General features: G+C 39.6%; 1 protein-coding gene across 5 annotated transcripts in view; it reads right to left on the bottom strand.

The window, feature by feature from the left end:
- Positions 1 to 25,370, bottom strand: part of LOC136881973 (zinc finger protein 860) — a 147,436-nt gene that overhangs the window by 19,970 nt on the left and 102,096 nt on the right. For all 5 annotated transcript variants that reach the window (XM_067154446.2, XM_067154448.2, XM_067154445.2 and 2 more), the window contains 2 exons: positions 12,273 to 12,374; positions 4,309 to 4,385 (listed from right to left, as the gene is read on the bottom strand). In XM_067154446.2, coding sequence (XP_067010547.2) covers positions 4,309 to 4,385; positions 12,273 to 12,374 — 179 coding nt within the window. The remainder of the gene's footprint in view (positions 1 to 4,308; positions 4,386 to 12,272; positions 12,375 to 25,370) is intronic.

Raw genomic sequence — 25,370 nt, 5'->3', positions numbered from 1 at the left:
AAAAAGCATATGATAGTGTTCCTCGAAAGAAGATATGGGAATGTCTGGAAGACCTAAAGGTGCCAAAGTACTTAATTGACAAAGTCAAGATGCTATACCAGAAGTGCTACAGCTGTGTCCAGGTAGGCAACGGACGATCAAAATGGTTTGAAACAAAGAGAGGTGTCCAACAAGGAAGTGCTCTGTCACCACTCCTGTTCGTGATAGTAATGGACAAGGTCATCAAATCTATCAAGAAAATGGACAGTGAACCAAACGCCCTGGTATTTGCTGATGTGCTTTTATGGGGAGAGACAGAAGCTGAAGTTCAGAAGAAACTTAATGAATGGAACAACACATTCAAAAATTTTGGACTGAAGATGAGCAAAACGAAGACAGTGGAAATGACCATCAACAGGGAAGGAACAAGCTCAAATATATTTCTTGAAGGAGCAAAAATAGAATCAGCTTCTCACTTCAAGCACCTCGGAAGCACAATATCGAAAGACAACACTGTTAGGCAGGAAATACTCAGCAGGACACAGAAAGCATCAAACTTCTACAGTCAAGTCAAGGAATCTCCTCTGGGACTGCAAAATACCACAGAAAGCAAAAACAATCATGTACCACACTTACTTCGTACCAATCCTCACGTATGTTTTAGAGACATGTACCCTACTAAACAAAGACTTCAGCAGAATCCAAGCAACTGAAATGAGATTCATTAGAACCATGAACCAAACAACCAGAAAGGACAAGATCAGAAATGAAGTGAATAGGAAAGTAGCTGGTATTGAGGTTCCTATTATCAGTGTCATAAAGAAATGCAGACTTCAGTGGTATGGGCACAAAGAAAATGAACAGGGAAAGACCTGCCAGAATATATTTCGACCTTAATCTCATAGGAAGAAGACCACAAGGAAGACCAAGAAAACGTTGGATAGAGACTGTAAGATCAGATCTGGAGGAGAGGGGATACAAATGGGAGGATGTACTGGATCAGATGATGTATGAAGACAGAAGGTGATGGCGAGCGCTTGTACACCACACTCGGGAAACTGGAGTTGGGAAATGATGATGATGATGATGATGATGATGATAGTAATTTGCTTCAGGTGAAATTTAGTTCTGCTAAGTTACAGAAAAGTGACAGTGGGTTGGTCATTGGGGCAAACACAAGGGCAGTTTCTCTAGCTGAAACTATATTGAAGAAGTTTTACTCTGATGTGAGACTGTTCTACACAAAAACATGCGAGTATATTGTTAACAAATGGACAATTAGGGATAAGTTTCTTGAACATGCTGAAGTTGCTGATGTTTTCCAGAGGAAATCCAGGAGTTTTTTTATCAGTAGAATTTATGACTGACCGGTTCCCTAAAATTCTATCATCAGAAGAAATTGATTCTATGGAAACAGAGTTTAGTCGTTTCCAATTTAATGCATTCCCTTCTGATAAGGATGAAAAGGCCGACAGACTTTCGTTCAAAACATCGAAGATCACTGTGGCTTCAGGTACAAGGAAGTATTCTTCACCGAGTAAGCTAATGATGGCTATTCTTCTAGTACCCCATACCAACGTTCTAGTGCAAAAGAGCTTTTAGTTTGGTGAGGAAGAACAAGACTAAATTCCGTGCTAATATGAACACCGAACTCTTAAGTGCACTGTTATTGCAGAGGATGCATATGATATCAAAAGAAAAAGTATGTCACCAGTTTACGTTTACCAAATAGGAACTACAAGCTGCTAAGGGGGCAACTATAGTACTCAACAAGAGAAACGATCCTTCAACCTCCAATCAGACACGAAGGTCGATCAAATATAAACAGGATTTTCGTTCCTGAACATCAACAGTTGGTAGGACTGGCCCGCGCTTCTGCTATGCTTAGGCGGGACCATTAGGAGCAGGGAGAGTGTGCTGTTAGATATTTCCCACCATTTCGTCAGCAATGCTCACGATGCGGAGGAACAGGTGCAACCCTCCACTGCGCAACGCATAATTAAAAAATTTCCTGCTCGTGAGGGAATCGCAGCGGTGGAAATTTGCCAGAGACTGACTGCAGAGTTCGGTGATGAAACACTATCAAAGACGCGTGTTTGCCTGGCATAAAAATTTCAAGGAAGGACGAGAACGTGTGGAAAATCAGCAACACAATCGCCGTCCTTGACTAGCGTTACAGTCGAAAACATTCGTGCGGGTAAAGATATTACTGGCGACGATCGAGAGTAACAGAAATTGTAGAGCAAGTCTGAATTAGTTATGGGAGCTGGCAAGCAATCATCACAGTTCCGTAAAGTGTGTGCCAGATGGGTCCCTCGCCTTTTGACTGAAAATCTGAAGTTGAGACGTTTGGAGCAAAGTCTGCAGAATAAAGTGATGCATTTTTGAGTCAGATCATCAACTGCGACGAAGTCCGGCTCCATGGCCATATGGTTAGTGTGCTGGCCTTCGGTCCCGGGTTCGATTCCCGGCAGTGTCGGGAATTTTAACCATCAATGGTTGATTTCACTGGCAAGGGGGCAGGGTGCATGCCTTGTCTTCATCATGGCGCTCAGGTCGCCTACGGGGCGTCAAATCAAAAGACCTGCACCTAGCGAGCCGAACATGTCCACGGACACTCCCGGCACTAAAAGCCATACGCCATTTCATTTACCTGCGATGAAACATGGAGCCACCACTACACTGCCGAATCCAAACGAAGCCAGTAAGGAGTGATGGAGAAAAGGGGAGGCAGCACCAGTGAAAGCCAAGACTCTACTGTCAGCTGGCAAGGTTCTTGCAACTGGATTTTTTTCAATCGGTAAGGCATTTTGCTAATTGATTTTTTTGCATGAGCGATGCACAATCAATGCTGCTTATTACCGCAAGCTGTTAAGCAAGGCGAGGGTTGCTTATCACCGAAAAAAGAAGAGTGTGGAAGACTTCATGCATAACTGGCTGGTGACACGACCCTGTTCTTTTTACGATGATGGCATCAAAAAGCTGCCCATACACTGGGACAAATGCATTTCCAAAGCAGGAAACTATATGGAAAAATAAATTGTAATTGCCTTGCGTTTTTCAATAAATGAATTTCAATGAAAAATAAAATCCTGTTTACATTTGATTCCCCCCTCGTATGTACTGCAGATTGCCTGTTCCTGTAGCAGGTAAGAATCATACACTGTTTATATGCCAGTCTTTGAATATGTTACATCTGGTTGAATTGTATGTTGTTCATTGACTTTTCAATGATGTGTAAGTTAGTGAGATCTCGAGGAGAAAAAAAAAATTTCCCCCCTCCTCCCTCCAGTGCCCTAACGGCTGCATTGTTAATTGCCTTTCTTCAAAGTTGGCATCTCTGCTATTATATGTTCTTAAGTCTCTGTAACAGGACTGGCGAAGCGCTCCAGCTTTGCACGCCGAGTCCAGGGGTGGAACGGTGACAAGGAGAGACGAGGGAACTGTTAGGATTCCAGCTGCACAACAGCAACGTAATCACATTGCCTGTCACCGAATTGCTGAAGTGATTTCAAGACTTTCAGGGGTTGAAGGCATGCTGATTTATTTATCAAATGTTTCTTGCTTTTGGTTGCGACAATTAGCCATTACTTCTAGCTTGAACTTTAAAATCTGCAGGTCAGTTCAAGAACATATTTCAGCAAACCTGAAATGAGCACAACTTTTATAAAATACTTCCTCAATAGCAATATACTCAACTACATTGCCAAACTATTCAGGTTTCTTCAATGCTTGGTTCTACATCTGTGAGCGATTCGCTTTTCTGTTATGAAATTGACTTAGTCCCAATGATGTGCAGGTTTAATGGACTTCAACCTACCTAACTCTGTGCAGCTGACTGCATCACAAATCCTTGTTCCAAAGATAGAACACAATGTACAGTCCAAATGTAAATTAATTAACATACGTCCCATCTCCGTTTTGCTGAACAGAGTGAATACAGTACGTTCCTGAGTGCAAAGTGTTGTTAAATGAAATACACAAGTGGGCGCACTAACACACAAAAGTGCAAGTCTTGGCCAACGCTATACTATACTATATATGACATGAAGTGGAAATACCAGTATACATTCAAGGCCATGAATTGCAGAATGCTCGTCTTGCACAACTTGGCAAATGAAATATTTCCTACAGTAAAATATCAGAAAAACTCTGTTGATTGATGTCCCAGAAAATTTTCTTGTGTTCAACCTAAATTTATGAAATAAAATTTCACATCTAATAATAAAGGTCAAAGTTATTCCAATCATAGGACAGCAGCAACAATTCACAACCTACTCACTGTATAACAATGATAATATATTTATGAGTGTGATCCATAAAACTTACTCATATTCTGTAGAGCTTTCTTCAAAATGGACATCAGGCTCCTCGAAAGTTATCTCTTCTTTCACAACTACAGTTTCCTGCACAGAGAAAGATCAATTTGTATCAGAAAGCATATGCAAATTTATAAAGAAGGCAAAGGGACACTGGAGGAATGAAATTGAGTCATGAAGATAAATATTTGTTGCTTAAAATGAAGGTATTTCAATGACAAATTGCACATAATATGCAGCCGAATGTGTTCTTCGAACCGATTGGGTGTGATATGTTGTCTTTCTCACCCGGATTAGACAACATATTGTAACAATCACAACTGTCATTGTAGGGAGAGGGGGGGGAAAGGCAGGCATTAGGTGCCAATGAAAGAACTCCGGCGAACAGTTGAGGTTCACTGTTAGGAAACTCCTAGAAGAACCTGACGCTGCTTAACAATGAAGAATGCATTCAGAATGAATTGGGAGTGGGAACTATGGGAATCTTTTGGGGGCCTGTATAATGATCGAACCTGGCGAGACAAAGTCGGCCACGAATGAGTCAGTGTTGCGTCAACCGTGAGCTATGGGCATCAGCAAGTACCGTAGAGAATCAAGACGATACTGATTACGCCGCGTGCGACAAGCTGTGATAATGTGTTGGAGAACAGGAGATTGATGCTCCTGTGAATAGTGTGTTCAGTCACGACTGCAAGTAAAAATTGTGTCTAGCAGAAAATTTAAACGAGAGTAAACTTTCAAATAACTGTCAATAGTACCCTAGTCTATATCTGCGAGCCATTTCTGGCAACTCTTCTTTTTTACATTTACAAAATTCATCATTGCACCAAAACGTTCATTTTCCCCCATCTTTACACACTGTTGCTCCAAGACATTCCCTTGCCGTTTCTACTACAGTATACCTGTATGCCACCTTTCTCTTTATGCACCCTGAATCATCTTGCTGACTATTCTTTGGAATTTCTCTCTAACCACAATATCCATGCACTTCTATCTAATTACACAAGAACCTTGTTTATCCAGATTAAGTGGGACCGGAATTGATCCGGATGATCAAAAATCTGGATAATCTGGAAAAACTAAAAAACAAATACAGTACATGATATATATTAACATAAGTTGTACAGTAATACCTTTTTATCAATTGTACGAAATATTATATAAGAACACTTTTTTTTTTTTTTTTTTTTACATTTACAACTGTGTTTTATGCTCTAAAATAATGTGTGAGCCTTTTCTGTTTTACATTTGTATAGCGTTTCCACGCAGCACTATCTCAGAAGACATTTTACTGACATCAGTTCTGTTGGTGTGGTCCAGCTGCATTGTTGCATCTCCAAGAGTCAATGTTTCTTCTGATGGAGCGCTAGTTTTGAATTCACCATCACTCTCGTCATTACCTGCCGAGGAAGACGAGGCAATAATTTATTCATCTATAATTATGCCGTAGCCTGAATTAGTCATTTTTCAACCAGTCATTTATTTAGTTCACATCTACGTCCGAGCATCCGGGAATGCATGCAAATGTGTCCAGGAACTCAGAAGAGTCCACGTTTTTCCCATTTTCAATTTCAGGCGAATGTTGAGACGGTACCTTTGATAGGCCGCGACCGACTTGCTTCCAATTCCTGTCCTGAACTATCCATGGCGGAAAAGACATTCAAGAAGAATCGACCCCGTAAAAGAAACACTGTACAAGTAGAAATACATTTTTATTATTTTCAATCTGGATAAACCGGAGATCCGGATTGATGAGGGCCGGATAAACGAGGTTCTTGTGTACCTTGTCCTGGAGATTCTGTACTTAAGTGCATGTAAACAGATTTCACTTTTTCTATCCCAGGCTGAGAGATACTTAGCGCACTACAGATTCGATAGTGGTAGGTATCATTGGAAAATCCCCAGGATACCCGCACATTCCTAACAGATTTCCTAAATTCAAAGTCCGTTATGATATCTCTTATGGATCTGGTGCTACTGCCCTCCCAGCTCTAGCAGTGATTTTCCTTGATGCTTGAAGAATGTATTCGTAACTCCTAATGTCATACTAAAACAGATGTCCAGCAGATTCTTCCCATTCCTATTAGTTTCCATGTCTTCCCTATGTTTACCCATCACATTCTCACATACTTCAACTCTTGCACTGAAATCACCCATTAACAGTAACCCCGACAACGATGTCGCTCAGCACTTCATACCACTTGTAAACTTCATCCTCATCTGCACCCTCACATGGTGAATAGATGGATATAATTCTAGACCTAATTCCTCCAACTGCTAAATCTACCCACAGCATTCTCTCATTTACATGCCTACCAGAAACTATGTTGCGTGCAATAGTATTCCTGTTGAACAGTCCTACCTCATACTCTGCCCTTCCCTTTTTAACACCCGTCAAGAACACTTTATAATCTATCTCTTCTTTGATACCTCCCTTCACCCAATTATCTTATCATAAACTCCAAACATATCCAGACTCACTCTACTTTCCTTCGTCCATAAGCCCCATTAATATCTAATTCCCCATCAAATTCCATTTTGTTTGCCAAGTTGTTTCCGAGGAGTCCTCCATGTGTCAAATAGAAGTAGGACTCTGCCAATCTCATTCTGAGAAGAAGGATGCTGCCCCACTGAAGAGTCTCAGTGAGAATCTCTCCTCTAACAGGTTAGGGACCACTGGTAGATTATTTAATCCTATCCACCCGAGCACTAGGAGGGCCATGACTCTGAATATGTCCGAGATTCTTTACACATTACATATGTCTGAGATGCATACGCTTATTCAGCTAGTATCCTGGCTCTCATGGACACTTACTAGACTCATTCATTGCCCATTCTTCATGAACTAAGACATGTCTATAGTAACCCATAACATGAACCATCCACAGGTCCTTTCAATGAAGTATTAGAATTTATGATACATATTTTCTAATTATTCATCTATACACATGCCATTTATGTGAAATCAATTTTTAAGTTTCCAGTTTGAATCCGAAATGTAGCTGTTTTCCTTCTGCCTAAAAAGTATTAAATTTAGGGATTTAGGTCAAGTTAAATTGCTCATCACCAATCTCTAAACTGAAGTATTCTACAGTCTTGGCTAACCAACTTCAATGATGTAAGCAAAATCAGTTACTTCTGAAGATTTGTTTAAAGTTCCTAAATTGTGGAATGTATCAGTATACAGTATATTAAATTAACTTTCCCTTCATAATTTAGGGGCTGCCTGGCCGAGGCGGTAAAGGCGTGCTCGGTTCGCCTGGTAGGACGTGGGTTCGAATCCCTGTCAGGAAGTCGTAAAATTTAAGAAACACGATTTCCACTTCCGGAGGTGCATATGGGCCTGAGGTTCACTCAGCCTACACCAAAAATGAGTACCAGTTCAATTCCTGGGGGCAAAGGCGGCCGGGCATAGAGCTAACCACTCTACCCCATCACGTGCCAAGGTTAACAATGGTGGAAGCCTTTACCTTCCACTCCTCGAAGGGCCTTCATGGCCTGTACGGAGGTGACTTTGCTTTGCTGCTTCATAATTTAATAACCTCTTCTCCTTTCTTGCCCATGGCCATAGCCGTGTCGAAACACCAGATCCCGTGAGATCTCCGAAGTTAAGCGGCATTGGGCATGGTCAAGATTTGGATGGATTGCCACGCGCTGTTGGTGGGGGGTAAGGGAATGGAGGAGCGAAAAAGAACTGGCCACCCTACAGCACGTAAACTCCGGCTCAGGCACACCTCTGTGGAGGTTCAGACCTGCCTTCGGGCAGAATACACCCTTACCTTACCTATCCTTTCTTGCTCTTCTTAACATTTACACAAATTGTTGACAACAATACTTTGATTTCGACTACTTCCAGCCATTAATGCACCCAGTACTCCCCAATTCTCTCACTGTGTATTCTTCTTTCTTCTGTTGGTGGTGGTGGTGGTGGTGGTGGTGGTGGTGGTGGTGGTGGTGGTGGTGGTGGTGGTGGTGGTGGAGCCTGGAATCAAATCTTTTCCTTTGAAAACAACTGTAGACTCGTATGCTTCCATGTTGCTGATATCCGTTCCTTGTATTCCTATTTCTTCTAGGCCTTTTTCACTTTCTGATGCCAGTGAACCAAAGTTCTCTTGGTCTCAAAGAACCCCACTACCTTACTGGTTCTCAGTCCATTCCATAGATGTATCCAAAGAACATGGATCTTCTTTTCCGAATGGTATCCAAGATGTTTTAAATCTTGAAATACAAGTTGCTTTATGTTGCACCTACACAGATAGGTCTTATGGCGACGATGGGACAGGAAAGGACTAGGAGTGGGAAGTGGCTATGGCCTTAAGTAAAATACAGCCCCAGCATTTGCCCAGTGTGAAAATGGGAAACCATGGAGAAACAAATTTAGAGCTGCCGATAGTGGGTTTTGAACCCACTATCTCCCGAATACTGTATAATGGCCGCACTTAAGTGTCTGCAGCTATCGGGCTGGGTCGATCTTGAAATACAATTCTTGGTTACATTTCTTTCTGTACAATCCGTCTCTCTGAGGTCCCAATATCTTTCTCAGAATCTTTCTCTCCAATAATTCAAATGATTTGATAAATTCAGATTTTTGTCATGTTCAGGGATTTAGCTGCATATAAATTTTCCGGACAAATCATTGTCGGTAGTGTCTCAGTTTTGTGTTGATCCAATTCATCTTGTAGGTATTCATGGTTATTTTATTCACCAGGGTTCAGCTGTATCTAAGATAAAATTCTAAAATAATTTAATTGTATAAAGTCCACCTGTTCAGTATACCTTTGCCATTTGTTAAAGGGTCTGTCTAAAAGACCACTTATCAAATGGCAAAGATGTATTGAACAGGTGGACGTGTGAACAGGACGACTTCATATAATTAAATTCTTTTAGAATTTTATCTTAGATATCTGAAGTCAATACAGAACCGCAATGAAATTCATTACTTGTAATAGGGTTCATCTGGTTGATCTTTGATAACCAATGCATCTTTCTCAGACAGGTCGCTATCTTGCAGGACTTCTCACATTTTATATCTGTTGCTGTGTGTACAGGGTTATTACAAATGATCTGAGTGATTCAAAAGCCCTACAATAACTTTTTTTTTTTTTACAAATGTTCGGTATGTGCCCCTTTACTGATTATGCAGACATCAAGCCTATAATAAAGTCTGTCCCACACTCGGCGCAGCATGTCTGTATCAATGGATTTGAAAACACGGTTAATGCGAGCTCGCAGTTCTGGCAGGTTTGTTGGGAAAAGAGGTGTAAACACTGAATCTTTCATGTAATACCACACAAAGAAATTGCATGGGGTTAGGTCAGGAGAGCGTGGAGGCCATGACATGAATTGCTGATCATCAGCTCCACCATGATCAATCCATCGGTTTGGCAATCTCCTGTTTAAGAATTGACGAACATCACCACCCGGAAGTGGGGTGGAGCATCATCCTGTTGGAAGACATAGTCCGCGCTGTCTTCGAGTTGCAGCATGAGAAAAATTTTCCAGCATGTCCAGATACACGTCCTACAACGGATTTTTTGCAAAGAAAAAGGGGCCCTACACTCTAAACCATGACAATGCACAAAACACATTAACTTTTGGTGAATTTCGAATGTGCTGCATGATAGCGTGAGGATTTTCTACCCCCCAGATTCGCACCTTGTGTCTCTTCATTGCACCATTAACAAAAAAATGTTGCTTCATCACTGAAGACAAGTTTCGTACTAAACTCTTCCTTTTCCATACACTGTTGCAACCGCGCTGAAAATTCAAGGCGTTTGACCTTGTCATCGGGAGTCAGGGCTTGTAGCATTTGTGAGCGGTAAGGCTTCTGCCCTAGTCGTTTCCGTAAGATTTTCCAAACTGTCGGCTGTGGTATGTTCAGCTCACTGCTTGCTCTCTCCGTCGACTTCTGTGGGCTACGCGTGCAACTTGCCCGCATGCGATCAACTGTTTCTTCAGTCACTGCAGGCCGACCCATTGATTTCCCCTTACACAGACATCCTGAAGCTTTAAACTGCACATGCCATCGCTGAATGGAGTTAGCAGTTGGTGGATCTTTGGGCACTTCATCCTGAAATGTCATTGCACTGTTATGACAGACTGATGCAAGTGCATTTCAAAGCACAACAAACGCTTTCTCGGCTCCTGCCGCAATCTTGTCTCACTGCGCACTGCTGCTGCGCTCTCATGGCAGAAATCTGAAGTGCGACTTCAACAGACCAAAACCTTTTAGAGCTTTTCTACACGACTGTTGAGTTTCGTAACGATATGTCAATTCATGGAGCTACAGTGAATTTATGAAATTGATTCAATCATTTGTAATAACCCTGTATTTTGAGATCACTGACCAATCTGGAAGTCTCTTACATTGGTGTTTGTTTTCTAGGGAGCTGTCTAAATGCTCTGAATATTTTATAACCCAATTAAAAGCCTTACATAATTCTATCAATCGCTATTTCGATTCATCGTTTGGTGGGTTCTGTAGTCTCTGACGAGTATGATCACATTCTTGGTTGGAACCCTGAATAAATTTTTCTCCAAATCCTCGCAAATGCCACTGCGAGACTACTTTGTTGTTCTGGTTTGTGCGTGCGAGTGCATTGAACAATGTGTAGAATCTGTTGGCTCCTTTGGTGGAAAGGGTGGATATTCTACTGTTCACGGGGGTAAAGTTGGAAATCGCTCCCAGGATGCTTTGACTGATTGTGAGGGTCATTCTTCATCAATCATCTGCCTGACTTTCCTTTTAAAATCCTTATACTCTTTTGATTTGAAAGCATATTTATCCTTGTACCTGGTCTCTTGCAGTGTTGTTATTAAAATGTTCTATAAAAAGGTATCTGTGAAATGTCTGAGGTTTCCAACTTTACGAGTGAATTGACATTGAAAAGTGAGTAACTCTTTCTCACTCTTTAATCTCTTGCATATTGGTATAAGCTTCCCAGAATCTGAACATTCACTGAAGTTCCTGACAACAGTAGATATGTTACCACTCGGGTTAGTGCGCACAATTCATCTTTCCATCGTGCTGAGTAGGAGGTATGGACATGTAAAGAGGATTTACATTCCTGAGGGAATGTTTTTCATTCAGGTTGGAGGTATTTTGGATATAATGTAAAATGTCTCCACTGCTTTCTCTGAAGTCTTAGTGGTATTTTCCTGATATCCTTGGCAACAGATTCCAAAAAGAAATTAGCGTAAGCATCGGTTTCCCTAGTTACTTGTTCCCAAAACTGTTCAATCAGGAATGCATTCACAACTTCTAAACCACTAGAAACTTCTCCTAAATGTCTTTGAATGAAAGCATGAATTTCATCAACAACACTGCAAGTATCATGCTATGGAGAATTGCTTATGTGCTCCCACTGCCACTTATTTTCGTCCAAAATAAAACCAGAAACAACGGGTGATACATTGGCAGGAAGCTTAACATTCAATGGCGTTCTTGCCGGGAAAACTGTATTTTGTTCATTGTCGCTGGCAAATTCATCACTGTCAAAGGAACTGCTGTAATTTCCAACCCAAACTTTATTATTAATTTTGAATTCTGTGTCAATTTCTTCTAAAAACTTCAGCATCTCTTCTTCCTTGTTTTGTGTGGGAAATGCCATCTTGATAGACAAGCGTCAAAGCCATGGTTGTTCAGATACGAGATATTCCATTGGTTCATATTATTTTCACCGTGAATCTTCCAAGCAAATAGTATATGTTAAACATTACTTCATGTATGGAGAAGCTCTGGAATGCAAAGTTGATTAACAAAAGTGTTCATAAATACGAGTGGTCCCACGATGGACCTCTCCGCCTTAGTATGAGAAGACACGGAGTAGGTCGGATGGAGGGATCAGGCTTTACGCTGTATTGGATTAACTGGCTGCTCCACATAAAAATCAATACAGACTATTAAACACTACTTAAAGGAGAGGCAAAATTTGCTTACAAATGGAATGAATTGAAGTGTTAAAAGATACTCACCATATTTCTTACAGTCACTGATTCAGGCTGGACAGTATTATCCTCTGGCTCTTCTTTTATCCGCAGTTCAAGGGCATCAACTGTCGCAGGATTTTGTTCATCCTTAAAAACACAAAATTCATACGATTAGACCATTTGCTCATTCTCTTTCTATTTCACCAATATAAAAGAAAAAAGGAAGGCAGGCAGGAAAGAAGACTGGGACACACCGCACACAACGACGGGTCACAAACAAGTACAAAACCAAGACTGAAAGGTAATAAAGAATGCACTGAGGTGATGATGATTACAGTTTTAAGAGGAAGTACAACAGAGCAACCATCCTCTCTTAGCACTAGGCAGAACAGAAAGAGACAGGTCCAATCCTGCAATAAATGAAAATATGGACAGAAAATAAGGGCGTAAAAGTCTGGCCCCACGGTGTAGGGAGCAACACATCCACCTGTCACCCGGCGGCCCCGGGTTCAATTCCCAGCCGGTTCAGGGTTTTTTAATTGTAAATGATTAATATCCCTGGCCTGGGGACTGGGTGTTTGTGTCGTCCTTAACGTTCCTTTCCTCACATTCAACACTTCCGCAATTCCAATTACACACAGGTTCATATCATATGATGCAAGTAGGGGCAAAAGATCTCTATAGATCGACGCCTCAAACAAACAGCATTAAAAGGGGGAGGGAGGGGGTTACAAGAGTCCCTGGGCTTAGCAAACCTAATCCCACTGGGGGTCGAAAGAGAACAAGGGGTGACCATGAGAGGTTGGATAGCAGAGACGACTGTGAGGAGCCCGACTCATGTGGAAACAATGCCAAACTCCTCTAGAGGCTAAAGTTTGGAGCCCCTAGGCCCAAAGGAGGAAGTAATAAACAATGGACAAACACAATGATAATACTGATCTTGTGGGTTCGCTTTCACTGATTTGTTTGTAAAGTGTTCCTATTCATTTACCACCTGCATCATCTTTCTCTGCTTTGTCTCCTCCCTTTTCCTGAGTCTATCCAGCATTTTTCTAATTCCATACTTCCCATATTGAGACAACATATCAATCAGCGTTGAAACTCTATATTCAGATAAAGCTGGGAAGTAAGAAAAAGCAGAGAAGAAGCCAATGTAGATAAACGATTGTTGAGGAGACGCTTTATTGGGTGTGGGGAATGTCCTTATCCTTTCGTGTTTTCATGCTCACCCTTGTCACTTCTTTCTGCTGCTCCCTTTTCCCACACTGACCAGTCATTGTCAATATCTTATATCATGTTCCAGTCCACATTCCTCTTCTTCTATTGATGACTTCATCTGTCATTTGTTTGTTCCTTTCCATTATTCACGCATGAATAATAATAATAATAATAATAATAATAATAATAATAATAATAATAATAATAATAATAATAATAATAATAATAATAATAATGTTACTGGTTTTACAGTTTTTAGAGATGCTGATGTGCCAGAATTTTGTTTCCATATGAAGTTCAATTTTCTTACAGACCTGCGCTTCTATAACCTTCCTTTTATGTGGGCATCTTGAATGTGAACGAGTCTGTTTGTACTTCGAAAAATCTTCTCATATAGGTGAACTGACATTTGGAATTAAAATTATTGTTGCTGTGCTGACGCTAGCATCTGAATCCTTAAAATATTGGCCGCAAACTTGGGTTGACCGAGTGAGTTGTCAGTGCAGATCGGGTCATACAGCTGTGACCTTCCATTTGAACACCATAGACCGACGTAATTCCCTAAAGATGACTTCGTGGTTTCCCATTTTTGCACCAAGATGATGCTGGGGTTCCTTAATCAAGGCCACGATTGCTTCCTTCCTAGTCCCCGCCCATCCTATCATCTTATGACCTGTCCGAGAAATTGCATAACAACTTATTTTCAGGTTTGTTGCATTTTGAAAATGTATGGAACACCACGTTCCTTCACAGCTTTTGATTTTCAGAGAGGAACACAACAGTATACCGTTTTTAATTTTCGTATTACAAAATTACGATTAATAATTTTATTCCCAAATGTACTAATCTCCTTCACTAGCCGCAGAAAGCTCATAAATAACACTCACACAACCACACACACACACACACACACACACACACACACACACACACACAAAAAAAAACCTTTTTGACACGCTCCTAAAAATACTGACTACTCTCTTCCTGTATAAACTGTATGTCTAAGAAGCATACAGCTAGTTACAAAAAATTGTATTATGCAGGCCCAAGTGAGAAACAGTCTCACGGTCACTGTGGCCCTCTACTTCCCAGCCTTCAGTAATTAATAATGTATGCAAGGGCCATATAGCACCAAAATTTTACAAATTAGAGTGGTTCCAATATCGCACATTTTATTCTCGTACCTCACAGTGATTAGCAGCCTCCTCCTATAGGGTGATTGCTCCCGCGATAAGGGATTAATATTAAATAGAGAAACTAGCACAAATACCATATTCAGTATTAAATGGAGGTATAGCAGTATGATGCAATTACTTTTATAGACAAGGATATATTTTATGCCTGAAAGTATGAGTTATTTGAAAAATTAATACTTTTAAATCCATAGTTAACCTTTTGATCAGTGAGTTTTCGCTGACACAGGCCACCAGGAGCGAGTTTTTTCTTAAAAATTTTGAATTCTTAATTTTAAGTTATTTTGATTCTAATTTGTCTCTATTAATAAAGTTTCAAAACGTACACTTACAGTACATATCTGATACCTTCAATTTAATTGAAATCAGTGGCACAGAAAATGTTTTTCTCAAATAAATTAAAAGATTATTAAAATTGATAAAAATATAATTACTCTCTATATGTGATCAAGTCTGTATCCTTTACAATACACTGACTTGACTTTACGACAGTTTCAACTATCAAAATGTCTTTAGGGTATGGTACTGGCCCAGACACTCCGAGTTTTTCATAGTGTTCAATTTCAGTTTCCTCTCCAGAGTAAACAATAAAATCAAGGATAAATTCAGTTTCACAGGCGCAAAGTATTAACACCTTTATACCAAACCTGTGTCGCTTTCATGGAATGGATTGTTTCCATTTTAGGTGACCTTTCCAAGCAACTAGGCTCTCATCAATACAGATATTTTGGAAGGGATAGAATATAGATCAGAAAATCTCTCTGAAATATTTGATTATAGGCCTAATTTTGTAAAGGCTGTCACCTGGGGGTTGTAGATTGTTGTAAGAAAAGTGAAGCAGTCTTAGAATGAAGGAGATATTGTCGACAGAGGTCACCTTAGGCATAGAATTTCAAGGATAATTTAATAAAAATCACCTATTCAATACTTTCCACGTTTAATGTGGTTTGAATCTACATGAATTTACGTAGATTTATCAAGTCAGGTACATGTTTCACCCAATATTTTAGGCATCTTTAGCCTGTAGACAACCTTTAGGTCAAGGTTTGGGACCTTTTTAAACCAATATATACAATATATACAAACATTAATAATCTCTTAAGACTAACATGCCAAGAAAATTTAAAAAATGTGAACTATACATAACTGTGGGTAACATGCGTTACTGGTGCTTTAACACATTAAAAGTTGTCGGTCCTATTCTATCTAATTTGAAAAAATGACCAAAACTAAAATGGATCTTCTTTCTCTATCATAAGTCTTGAATAAAGAGGATATTACATACCGGGGTTCATTTGACCCCTATATCATATGTTCTTGATGTACCGTAACTGATGTCAGGATGTGTTAACAACAAGTGGAGATTTTGAACTGATTGTTAATTGTAGGCTGGTCAAGATTGAAAATATAAATTTAAATTAACTGTGTTTTAACTTGGCAGTTCTATTCTATTTAACTTAAAAATATGTTCAAAAATAAAATGGATCTTCTTCCCTATCATGTCTTGAGAAAGGAGGATATTGATACTGGGGCTTATTTGACCCACATATTTCATTTTCATGTTCTTGACGTAACTAATATTGAAATGTGCTGTCAAACACTAGTGGGGATTTAAAACCGATTGTTATAAATAGACTGGTCAAGAACGTTGTTGCGAATGAAACTGTAAGCGCCCTGACTTTGGGTCTCATGTAATGTCAAGGAATTGTAAAGAGTACAATATTAAGCTGTTTCTTAGTTTTAGGCTGCTGTTTAATTGAGAAGGAACATCCTAGACACTTGATACAGTCCTGTATAAATATCATTGCCGCTGATGTGTTGCTTGCCGGCGGACTCTCTGTGGATCGCCCGCTGCGAAACCGCAGCAATTCATTTTCAATGTACGGGAAGGTAGAGCTTAAAAAACGATTTCGCTTGTTTCTTGAGACTGACAAGGAGTCCGGTAAATGTCAACTTGAATACAATTCTTGGTAAAGGATATTTTATTATGCATTGAGTGATTTCCATGAAATTATAGGTCACTTTGACTACATATCAGAATTACTTGTCCCAATCGTCAGACGGCTGTCACATACATCAACCGGGAGGGATTCACTTATATTTACTGCCAAGTAAGCACACATAACAGTGAAAACTAAAAAGTGAAAACTAAAAAGTAGGTTGTATGTGGTTTCTTATACAATAGTCACACTAATTCAGGTAAGTTTCCGGCAACTATGAGATAGGAAAAGGCAAGTAGTGATGATGGTGGTCATTATTGTTTAAAGAGGAGGACTGGGAAAGATGAGCCGTGGCCAAAATAACAGCCCTAGTATTTGCCTGGTATAAAAATAGCGAAACTACGATCTCCAGAATGCAAGCTACATCTACATGGCCCGTACAACACATTTGGTTACAGATTACTATTGTTTCATCTTCACTTCGTCGAAGCTATTTACAAGTAGATTACACTCGCCACAACAACGCTACAATCAAAGCTACACTTCCCCGTATGGTGGCACGTCACTTTAGTGTCGATAATAATATGAGATTTAATTTCCACCTGAAGCAATATTCTTACCTGTGGGAAAGTCATGCTCAAGCTCAGCCATATTTGAGTAAAGTGTAGGAAGACAAACAGCTGACTAGCGTTCAGCGCGCGCACTGAAACATTTCACTGGTTGCGACAAGCAAAATGTTACATGAAAGGTACTTCTACCTTCATTTTTTAACCAATATTGAAACTTTAAACAATGTCTAGTTAAACACCAGCTGAACATTGTTTATGCAATGGAAGATTGTGATCGACTTAGACGTTGTTTAGGTAGACATTGTCTAAGCCTTAAAACTAGTCATCGTTTCTGCAATCGGCCAACAATGTTTTGACATCTAGTGATTCATTAGAGATTGATTTATCGCCCGATGACAGCGACGACTTTGCATTACTGTAGGTCCTCTGCCTAGGCAATGCTATGTGATGAATGTACCTCCAACGCAGTTAGGAATAATTCCAAGTAGCTCCATATGAAGCTCCATCGCTCAGTCAATGCGAGATGCTGGTTACACAGTGCACGAGGGGTCCATGGATTGTCAGAGAACGGCAGCACCCATAGTATTGATACGATAGCCTTAAAAAATAACAAGAATGGATATATTACGGTTCTGTTCAAATCGCATGCTAATCAGTCCAGTGAAGTACACGAAAAAAAGGAAACCATCTATGACCGAACTATCCCCTTCTACCAACATGAATACAAACTGGATAACATCGAGGTTATAAGGCTCAGTGTTCTCCCTAGGACCTTTCTAATGTACGCATTGCCCAGCCGTTTTCACTGACCGCCCGGCTATCATAACATGGATATCTGCTAGTTACATATCATTTCAAGTTACTTTACATCGCGCTGACATAGATAGGTTTTATGGCGATGATGGGATAGGAAAGTCCAAGGAGTGGGAAGAAAGTGGCCGTGGCCTTAATAAAGGTGCAGCCCCAGTATTTACCCGGTGTGAAAATGGGAAACTGAAAACCATCTTCAGTGCTGCTGACGGTGAGGTTCGAGCCCACTATTTCCCGAATGCCAGCGCATAGCTACGTGCTCGGTTTACGTAATATTAAAGCATATTTCAGTCATTGAAAACCTACAGCCTGTTTTCCAGTCAGTGACAGGTCAGGGATGGAATGAATGAAGCCCCATCTTTAGGCAAGGATAGGAATTGTGTAGGCTGCCAAAGCCTGTCACATTCCTCTGGGGCAATGAATAATGACCGACAGATGAAATGAAATGATAGTGGAGTGTGATACTGGAATGAAAGATGAAGGAAAACCGGAGTATCCGGAGAAAAATCTGTCCCACCTCCGCTTTGTCCAGCACAAATCTCCCATGAAGTGACCGGGATTTGAACCACGGAACCCAGTGATGAGAGGTTGGCGCACTGCCGCCTGAGCCACGGAGGCTACACATATTTTAGTCATTATGTTTTCCAAAATAAAATGTAAACACTGTAAACCTGTTTATATAAATGAAAAATCTTCATTATTATCCATAATTGTGTAACATCGGAGTTCAGTTTATCACGTAGTGTCTTGCACGAGCAGTGTCTGGATTAGCATGGAATTGCATGCGAGCACTCGATTCCGCAGCATGCAGCAAACCCGTCTGGCTCTCCACAGCAACTGAGTGATTATGAACGAGCAGCAGAACACTAGAAAGTTCAAACTATTCTGTTGTGTCATCTTCGTGATAACACTAAAATAGTTCTTTTTTGCAGTTAATGTTTACCTGTCCAATATTATTGTTAATGGCCTGTGGGGAATACGTTGAAATTTTATCATATTTATTTTTTACATAGTATTCCCTGCCTGGCTACTCATTCCTGCCACCCAGCTAACGAAAATTTCTGGGGAGAACACTGAGCCTCACGATCGGTGTAAGAGAAATAATTCCAAAGTTCTTCGAAGAATTCCACTGAAGTTTCGAACTATCAGCGTCGTTAACAAAAACTGTGGTCCTCAAAGCCTGAAAGGTTCATTATCTATATTGAAGAATCATTTGTATAGTCATAAATGTATATAGTATACTTTGACCTCATGGGCTAGGTCCTTATGGGGGAAGTGTTCATTCTCTCTGAATAAATAGATATATGAATGCGAACAGACAGATATTTCCTCACATTCTGTTGATAGTTCGAGCAGTGAATGGGAGCAAGTTACAGGTGACACAGATAATCCACCTAATACCGGAGGTCATTGTGCATTTAACCTGCGCGCGCATAATTTTGTAAAAATTTGTCGTTCTCAAAAAATTACTTTCAAGACATTACATAAAATTTTAGTTTTTGTTCAAAATTAAGTGAATATAAAGCTAAAAATTAGGTCAAATGTGAAATTTAATTTTTTTAAAAAAATAAAAAATTCAAACATTTAAAAATCAAGAAAATAAAACTCTATAGCAATTATAGTGACACTCATGTGTTCTGTATTCACCTGTGCGCTTAAAAAAAGAACAGGGATTTACCTCCAAAAGTGTAAGTAGGAGAATTTTTTTCCTTAGTGTGCACATTTTCATTACATCATTTGTCTTGGCAGTCTTAGCGCAACCACTACATTACAGTCTGGCATCAAATAGGTTAACTGGGCTCGAGAGATATTGAGAATGAATGCGAACATTCAAGAAGAACTATTCACAAGTATTCCCCGTAAGACAGTGGAACCTTGATTATCCGTTCCCAGAAACTAAGTTTTCCCAGATTATTCGTTCAAATTACATGGTGTCGCAAGCATCCCAATTAAATCATGTAAAAATCCTGCATAAATCCCGCATTATTCGTTCCTCAAAGAAATTATTTCTCGGATCAACCATCCAGCAGTCCCATCAACGCTAAATCCTCGATCAAGCGCTTTCCAAGTAACTAAATTTCATGAAAGGATGCCTACGGCATACTTGGCGTTAACCCCCGTCACTGCGATAATTAGAGCAACTACTGTACTGGAAAAGCGATCGGAGGTGAACTTGCATAAGGGACCATCTTAGCATCGCATTGGGGTGGTACTATCTTGAGAAATCATAGGAAACCACAAAGAAGACAGCGGCCACAACAATTGGAAGGAGACAGAGCGCACTGCGACAGCTCTACTTAAAAACTGAATGAGTTTCATCAAATGTTCGTACTTGTAAAATGTCCACATTATGTTCAGGGTTAGATGTTCATATTTTTTACTTTTTCCAATCGTATCGCCGAACAAGTTTTCACCGCTTACCTCCGGGCGCTGTATAGCAACAGCTTTCAAGCAGGAATCGAAACTGCTCCTTAAGTAACACAAATTTAGTGTTTTAATATTATCGTGTACGATTATGTTATCGAGACCATAACAGATGTTGCAGCTTACATGCATAAAGCCACGGTAGGTCTTGGGATTGCCTATTACTCTTTTGGTCCTAATATAAGACTGGGAATTTTAATTTATGTTAAAATGTCATAAAAACTGCAGTCGTTTTATCTGCACATGTTACATTTAAAAAGTTTGTATCATTTCCCACTCGTACTGACTTGTACAGCTAGCACTTTCCAACTGAGCTCAAGGCCACGAATAGCCGTAATTTCTGAAGTTTTAACGATGCTTTTTCTCTTTCCATTTTGATTGTGATTAGTAAAACCCAGATTTCCATGCACTATCAAATCTCAAAATATGTATGCATTCATGCACTATCATATGGCAAACCATGCACAATAAACTGAAAAATATGCACGAACAAAATTCAATTTCCTTTGAAACATTGAACAACAACTAATTTCTCCAAATTGTCTTTATTTATGCTCACCCGTTTATCTGTCAGCACATTCTTAAGCAAAGAAATTTACCTTTCTGATCTTTTGCATCTTCACCACAATACGTCTTTTATAAGCCTGACGAATTCAAAGTCATGATTTGAACGATCACTTTGCTCAGCTTAATTCTAGCTGCCGCAGTTACTTCTCCGTGTGATGATTGCAGACACATTTGGATGTCCTCAACTACTGGTAACGATTACCTGCTGCGATAACAAAGACGTGTGACGAGTGAGAGTTCAGGGTAAGAAATTCCAGGATAACAACGGAAGTGGATTGAGTGCAAAACCAAGGTTTGTAAGGTGCTATCTCCGTAACGCAGCGTCACAGAAGTGCGACACAAATCTTGTTTTGTTCGTCTAACATAGATGAAAAAATGAGCCTTCAATGAGTAATGCAATATTTACGGTTCAATTTATAGCAGTTTATAACGGGAACACCTTATTCCTAAGAAATACAGAGATCAATGTGAGGCCCTCCGGATTATGTCAATATTTACTCAATAAACAGATAAAGTGCTTATTGGATTATAGAACCTATACCATCTATATATATAAAATAAGAGTTTTGTCTGTACATTGCTCAGAATTTGAAAAGAATGGCATTTCTGTATCGGTCATGTCCACAGTAACAAGAAAATGCATTTTTTACTTTTCCGTAATTTCTGTCTGTCTGTATGTATGTATGTATGTACACACATCACGAGAAAACGGCTGAAGAGAATTTCATGAAAATCGGAATGTAAAGTCGGGTGGTGAACCGCTACAATCTAGGCTATAAATTATTTTAATCACGCTGAGTGAAATGGTAGTTTAGGGGAAGGCCTGAAATTTCATTCTCAAATATTTATGTTATTAGTGGTCATGTCTTAATGAAAATTGCTAGACAAAGATGGGAAATAATTTGCTACAATATAGGCTATACACGCTGAGAACAATGGCAGTTTAGGGGAAGGCCTAAAATTAAATTCTCAAATATTTATGTTATTAGTGGTCGTATCTTAACGAAAATCGGTAGGCGAAGTCAGGGTAAAGGTCGTTACAATGCAGGACATAAATAAATAATTTTATTCACACTGAGAAAAATGGTAGTTTAGGGGAAGGTCTAAAATTTCATTCTCAAATGTTCATATTAGAGTTCTTATCTTAATAAAAAACGGAATGCAAGGTCGGGGAATAAATCGCTATAATCTAGGCCATAAATAATTGTATTCACGCTGAGATACATGGTAGTTTAGGGGAAGGCCTAAAATTTAATTCTCAAATATTTATGTTATTAGTGGTCGTATCGATTACATAACTACAATTATATAGTTTTAAATTTCCGATCATTTATGTCTTATATATTGTTACCGTACCGGCTATGATCACAGAGACATTCATGAATTTGGATTTTTGTTACAAAGTCCATATCAGCGCCGAGTCACGAGAAAATGGGTAAATAGAATTTAATGAAAATCGCTATATGAAGTCGGAGAATAAGGACCTACAGTCTACGCTATAAATAATTTTATAAGACGACCTGATATCACAGAGTCGAAAGAAAACTAAATGTGAAGACTTACAATATAGGAAGCTCATAAAATTGATCAACAATAGCATTACATTGACCATTGTTTGTGATGTGCTTTGTGTCTTCTGTTGCCACTCATTTACGATAGACAGGATTACTGCTGCGTACCGAGTATTTTTTTTAATTTGCCTTATGTCGCACCGACACAGATAGATCTTATGTTGACGATGGAATAGGATAAGGCTAGGAGTGTGAAGGAAGTGGCCTTGGGCTTAGTTAGGATACAGCCCCAGCATTTGCCTGGTGTGAAAATGGGAAACCACGGAATACCATCTTCAGGGCTGCCGACAGTGGGGTTCGAATCCATTATCTCCCGGATGTAAGCTCACAGCTGCGCGCCCCTAACCACACGGCCAGCTCGCCCGGTCGTACCGAGTATAACAGCCTGCCTGAATATTGGTGGGAAGTAGATGGAGAGTTCGATACCTTCTTTAGCATGCCATTCCACTGGTTCATACATTTTCTGATACTACTGGTACGTAACACACTGGTTCATTCATCACAGCATTCGAGCTATTCAACCCCTACTCTGAGAAACTGATTGGAATGAGCAGAGTGCATATTTAACGGAATAATGTCAGAGGAGTGTTCGCGACTCTCTGCGGCCTGGTCATTCCAGCTCTGGAACTTTGGACTGTTAGATCGGCACCGTAGTACTGTTCGTTAAAAGTGAGAAAAGTGCGGTTTTTCATTTGATCGAGTATTTTATATGATATTGCTTTTAATCGCTACTTTCCTACTGACGTTTCTGTAATGACCTATGCTGACTTCAGTTAGGAAAACCACAAGGTCAGTCTGTGAGAATCCAATCCCGTAGCGAAGCACGGGTACATCAGCTAGTATGTACTAACTTTGGTTGTCACATAGGATGCCAGGAATGCATTGTCACATTCCCTCAATAATAGACATACTGTGTAACATGGAAAAATGGTCCCAAATTCTGCAAACCAACATTCGTAAAAGGCACTATCATGCAAGTTAACATTATATACGCGCCAAAGTCAGAAGAAAAGTCGTATACGCAGTATTAAACATCCAAATATTCGCTATTAAATCCAAAATCTTCAAAATATGCATTATGTATGAATTTTCTCATAAAAAGGCCAAAACATGCAAACATGCAGGGAAAAAGAACGGTTATTTGGAATCGTTAAACCATAGAACGAATATCTGCAAAGTTCGAGAAGTGTAACTAGCTTATTTAAAAACATGCCTTTGCATGGAAACCTGGGCTCTAGTGATTAGTAACTGGCAGAACTGAATATAAAGCCTTTGAGAAATTTTGAAAATTGATACTTACATTTGAAACCATATTCTTGAGTTCAACATAACCTTTAAAAGTCGATCTAGGCCTAATTTACGCAGTATACGATTTCCAGAAATTGACTACGAACAATATACCGGTGACCAAAATTACAATGGAATATTACGGAAAGAAGGGATTTCCCTATCATATTGGGAGCATTTGTATCTAATGTGCTTTATATTATTAGATTAGAGAATTAAAAACTACTTATGTTCTATTCTTGTTTGGCCTGGTGTTATTAGGTATTTCAAAGAATTTGGCTGATCAAAGTTGCTCAACTGAAAGAATTTTTCACAGGATGCTGACGAAATTTTCCCTGGTGACACTGAATATAAAGCATCGAGACTTTTAACTTGTGTACCAGTAATTAATGTTAGAAGCCGGTCCCGTGGTCAAACTTGCCTGCCTCTCACCCAAAGTGCCCGGCTTAGATTTCTGGCCAGGTCAGGCATTTTTATCTGGATATGAGGGCTGGTTATATGTCCATTTAGCCTACGTGATTACCTTTAATTTAGTAGGTATCTAATGGTGAGGTGGCGACCCGGATCTAGAGAGCCAGAAATAATTGCTGAGAGGATTCGTCACAATGACCATGCATCACACCAAATCTGCAGGCCTTCGAGCTTAGCAGTGGTCGCTTGGTAGGCGAAGGACCGTTAGAGCTGTAGTGTGGTAGTTTAGGAGTGTTTGTACGATTATAATGATACATGTCATTTCTGTAATGTTTAGTTAAATTGTTGATGGTTTTCATTTATTACCGGAATTTCCGATTTCCTGTGTTGTACTTTTTTTAATCGTGGTTCCTCCAAAAATGGACAATCAAGGTTCCACTCTAATCATATAGATTACCGTATTTTCTCGCGTAATTAACTCACTATTTTGACGAAAAACATGGGCAAAAACTTTGGATGCGTAAATTATTCAAGGAATTCAAATATTTAAAAAATATAAACACAATTCGTTAACTCACTTGCGGCTATAGCCATTTGGCGTAAATTCTGGCGTGAGATTTCTTCTGAAAAGTCAAATAGGGTGCATCAGGTAAGTTAGACATGTGAGTTTGAAGTACCGACACTGGAAAATATGCTTCCCGTTAAGAGGTGACAATATGACCTGAAGTGAAGTAAAGGTGAACTAATTAAAGTACAATTCATGTAATGTCATAACAATGATATACCGCCAAAATAAAAGAAGAAAACTGTCCAACACGAGGAGGGCCGGACATCAAAAGAATAACCCTGCTAGATTTCCCCAAACCATTCGTATCTAACCTTATATGAGTGATGTGTCCATCAACACTTTTCCTTGATCACTTGCAGAAATTTTCCTTTAGGCATTGTATTTCGTTTTAGAACAACGTAAGATGCAAGCTTTCTGCCATCAGCTGTTACAGCAAGCATTGCAGTACATCATCTTTTTTTGCTTCCGGTAGCGCGTACAATAATACTAGATATTCCTTTCTTATCGACTGATCGACTTTGTGGCATATGGAAACTGATTGACATCTGACCTGCGGTTTCTATTTGGGAGATCAAATATTCCTTC

This window comes from Anabrus simplex, chromosome 10 (assembly GCF_040414725.1).
Source record: "Anabrus simplex isolate iqAnaSimp1 chromosome 10, ASM4041472v1, whole genome shotgun sequence".
In the NCBI taxonomy this organism is placed as follows: Eukaryota; Metazoa; Arthropoda; class Insecta; order Orthoptera; family Tettigoniidae; genus Anabrus; species Anabrus simplex.
This window is presented reverse-complemented; position numbering and strand designations above follow the sequence as displayed.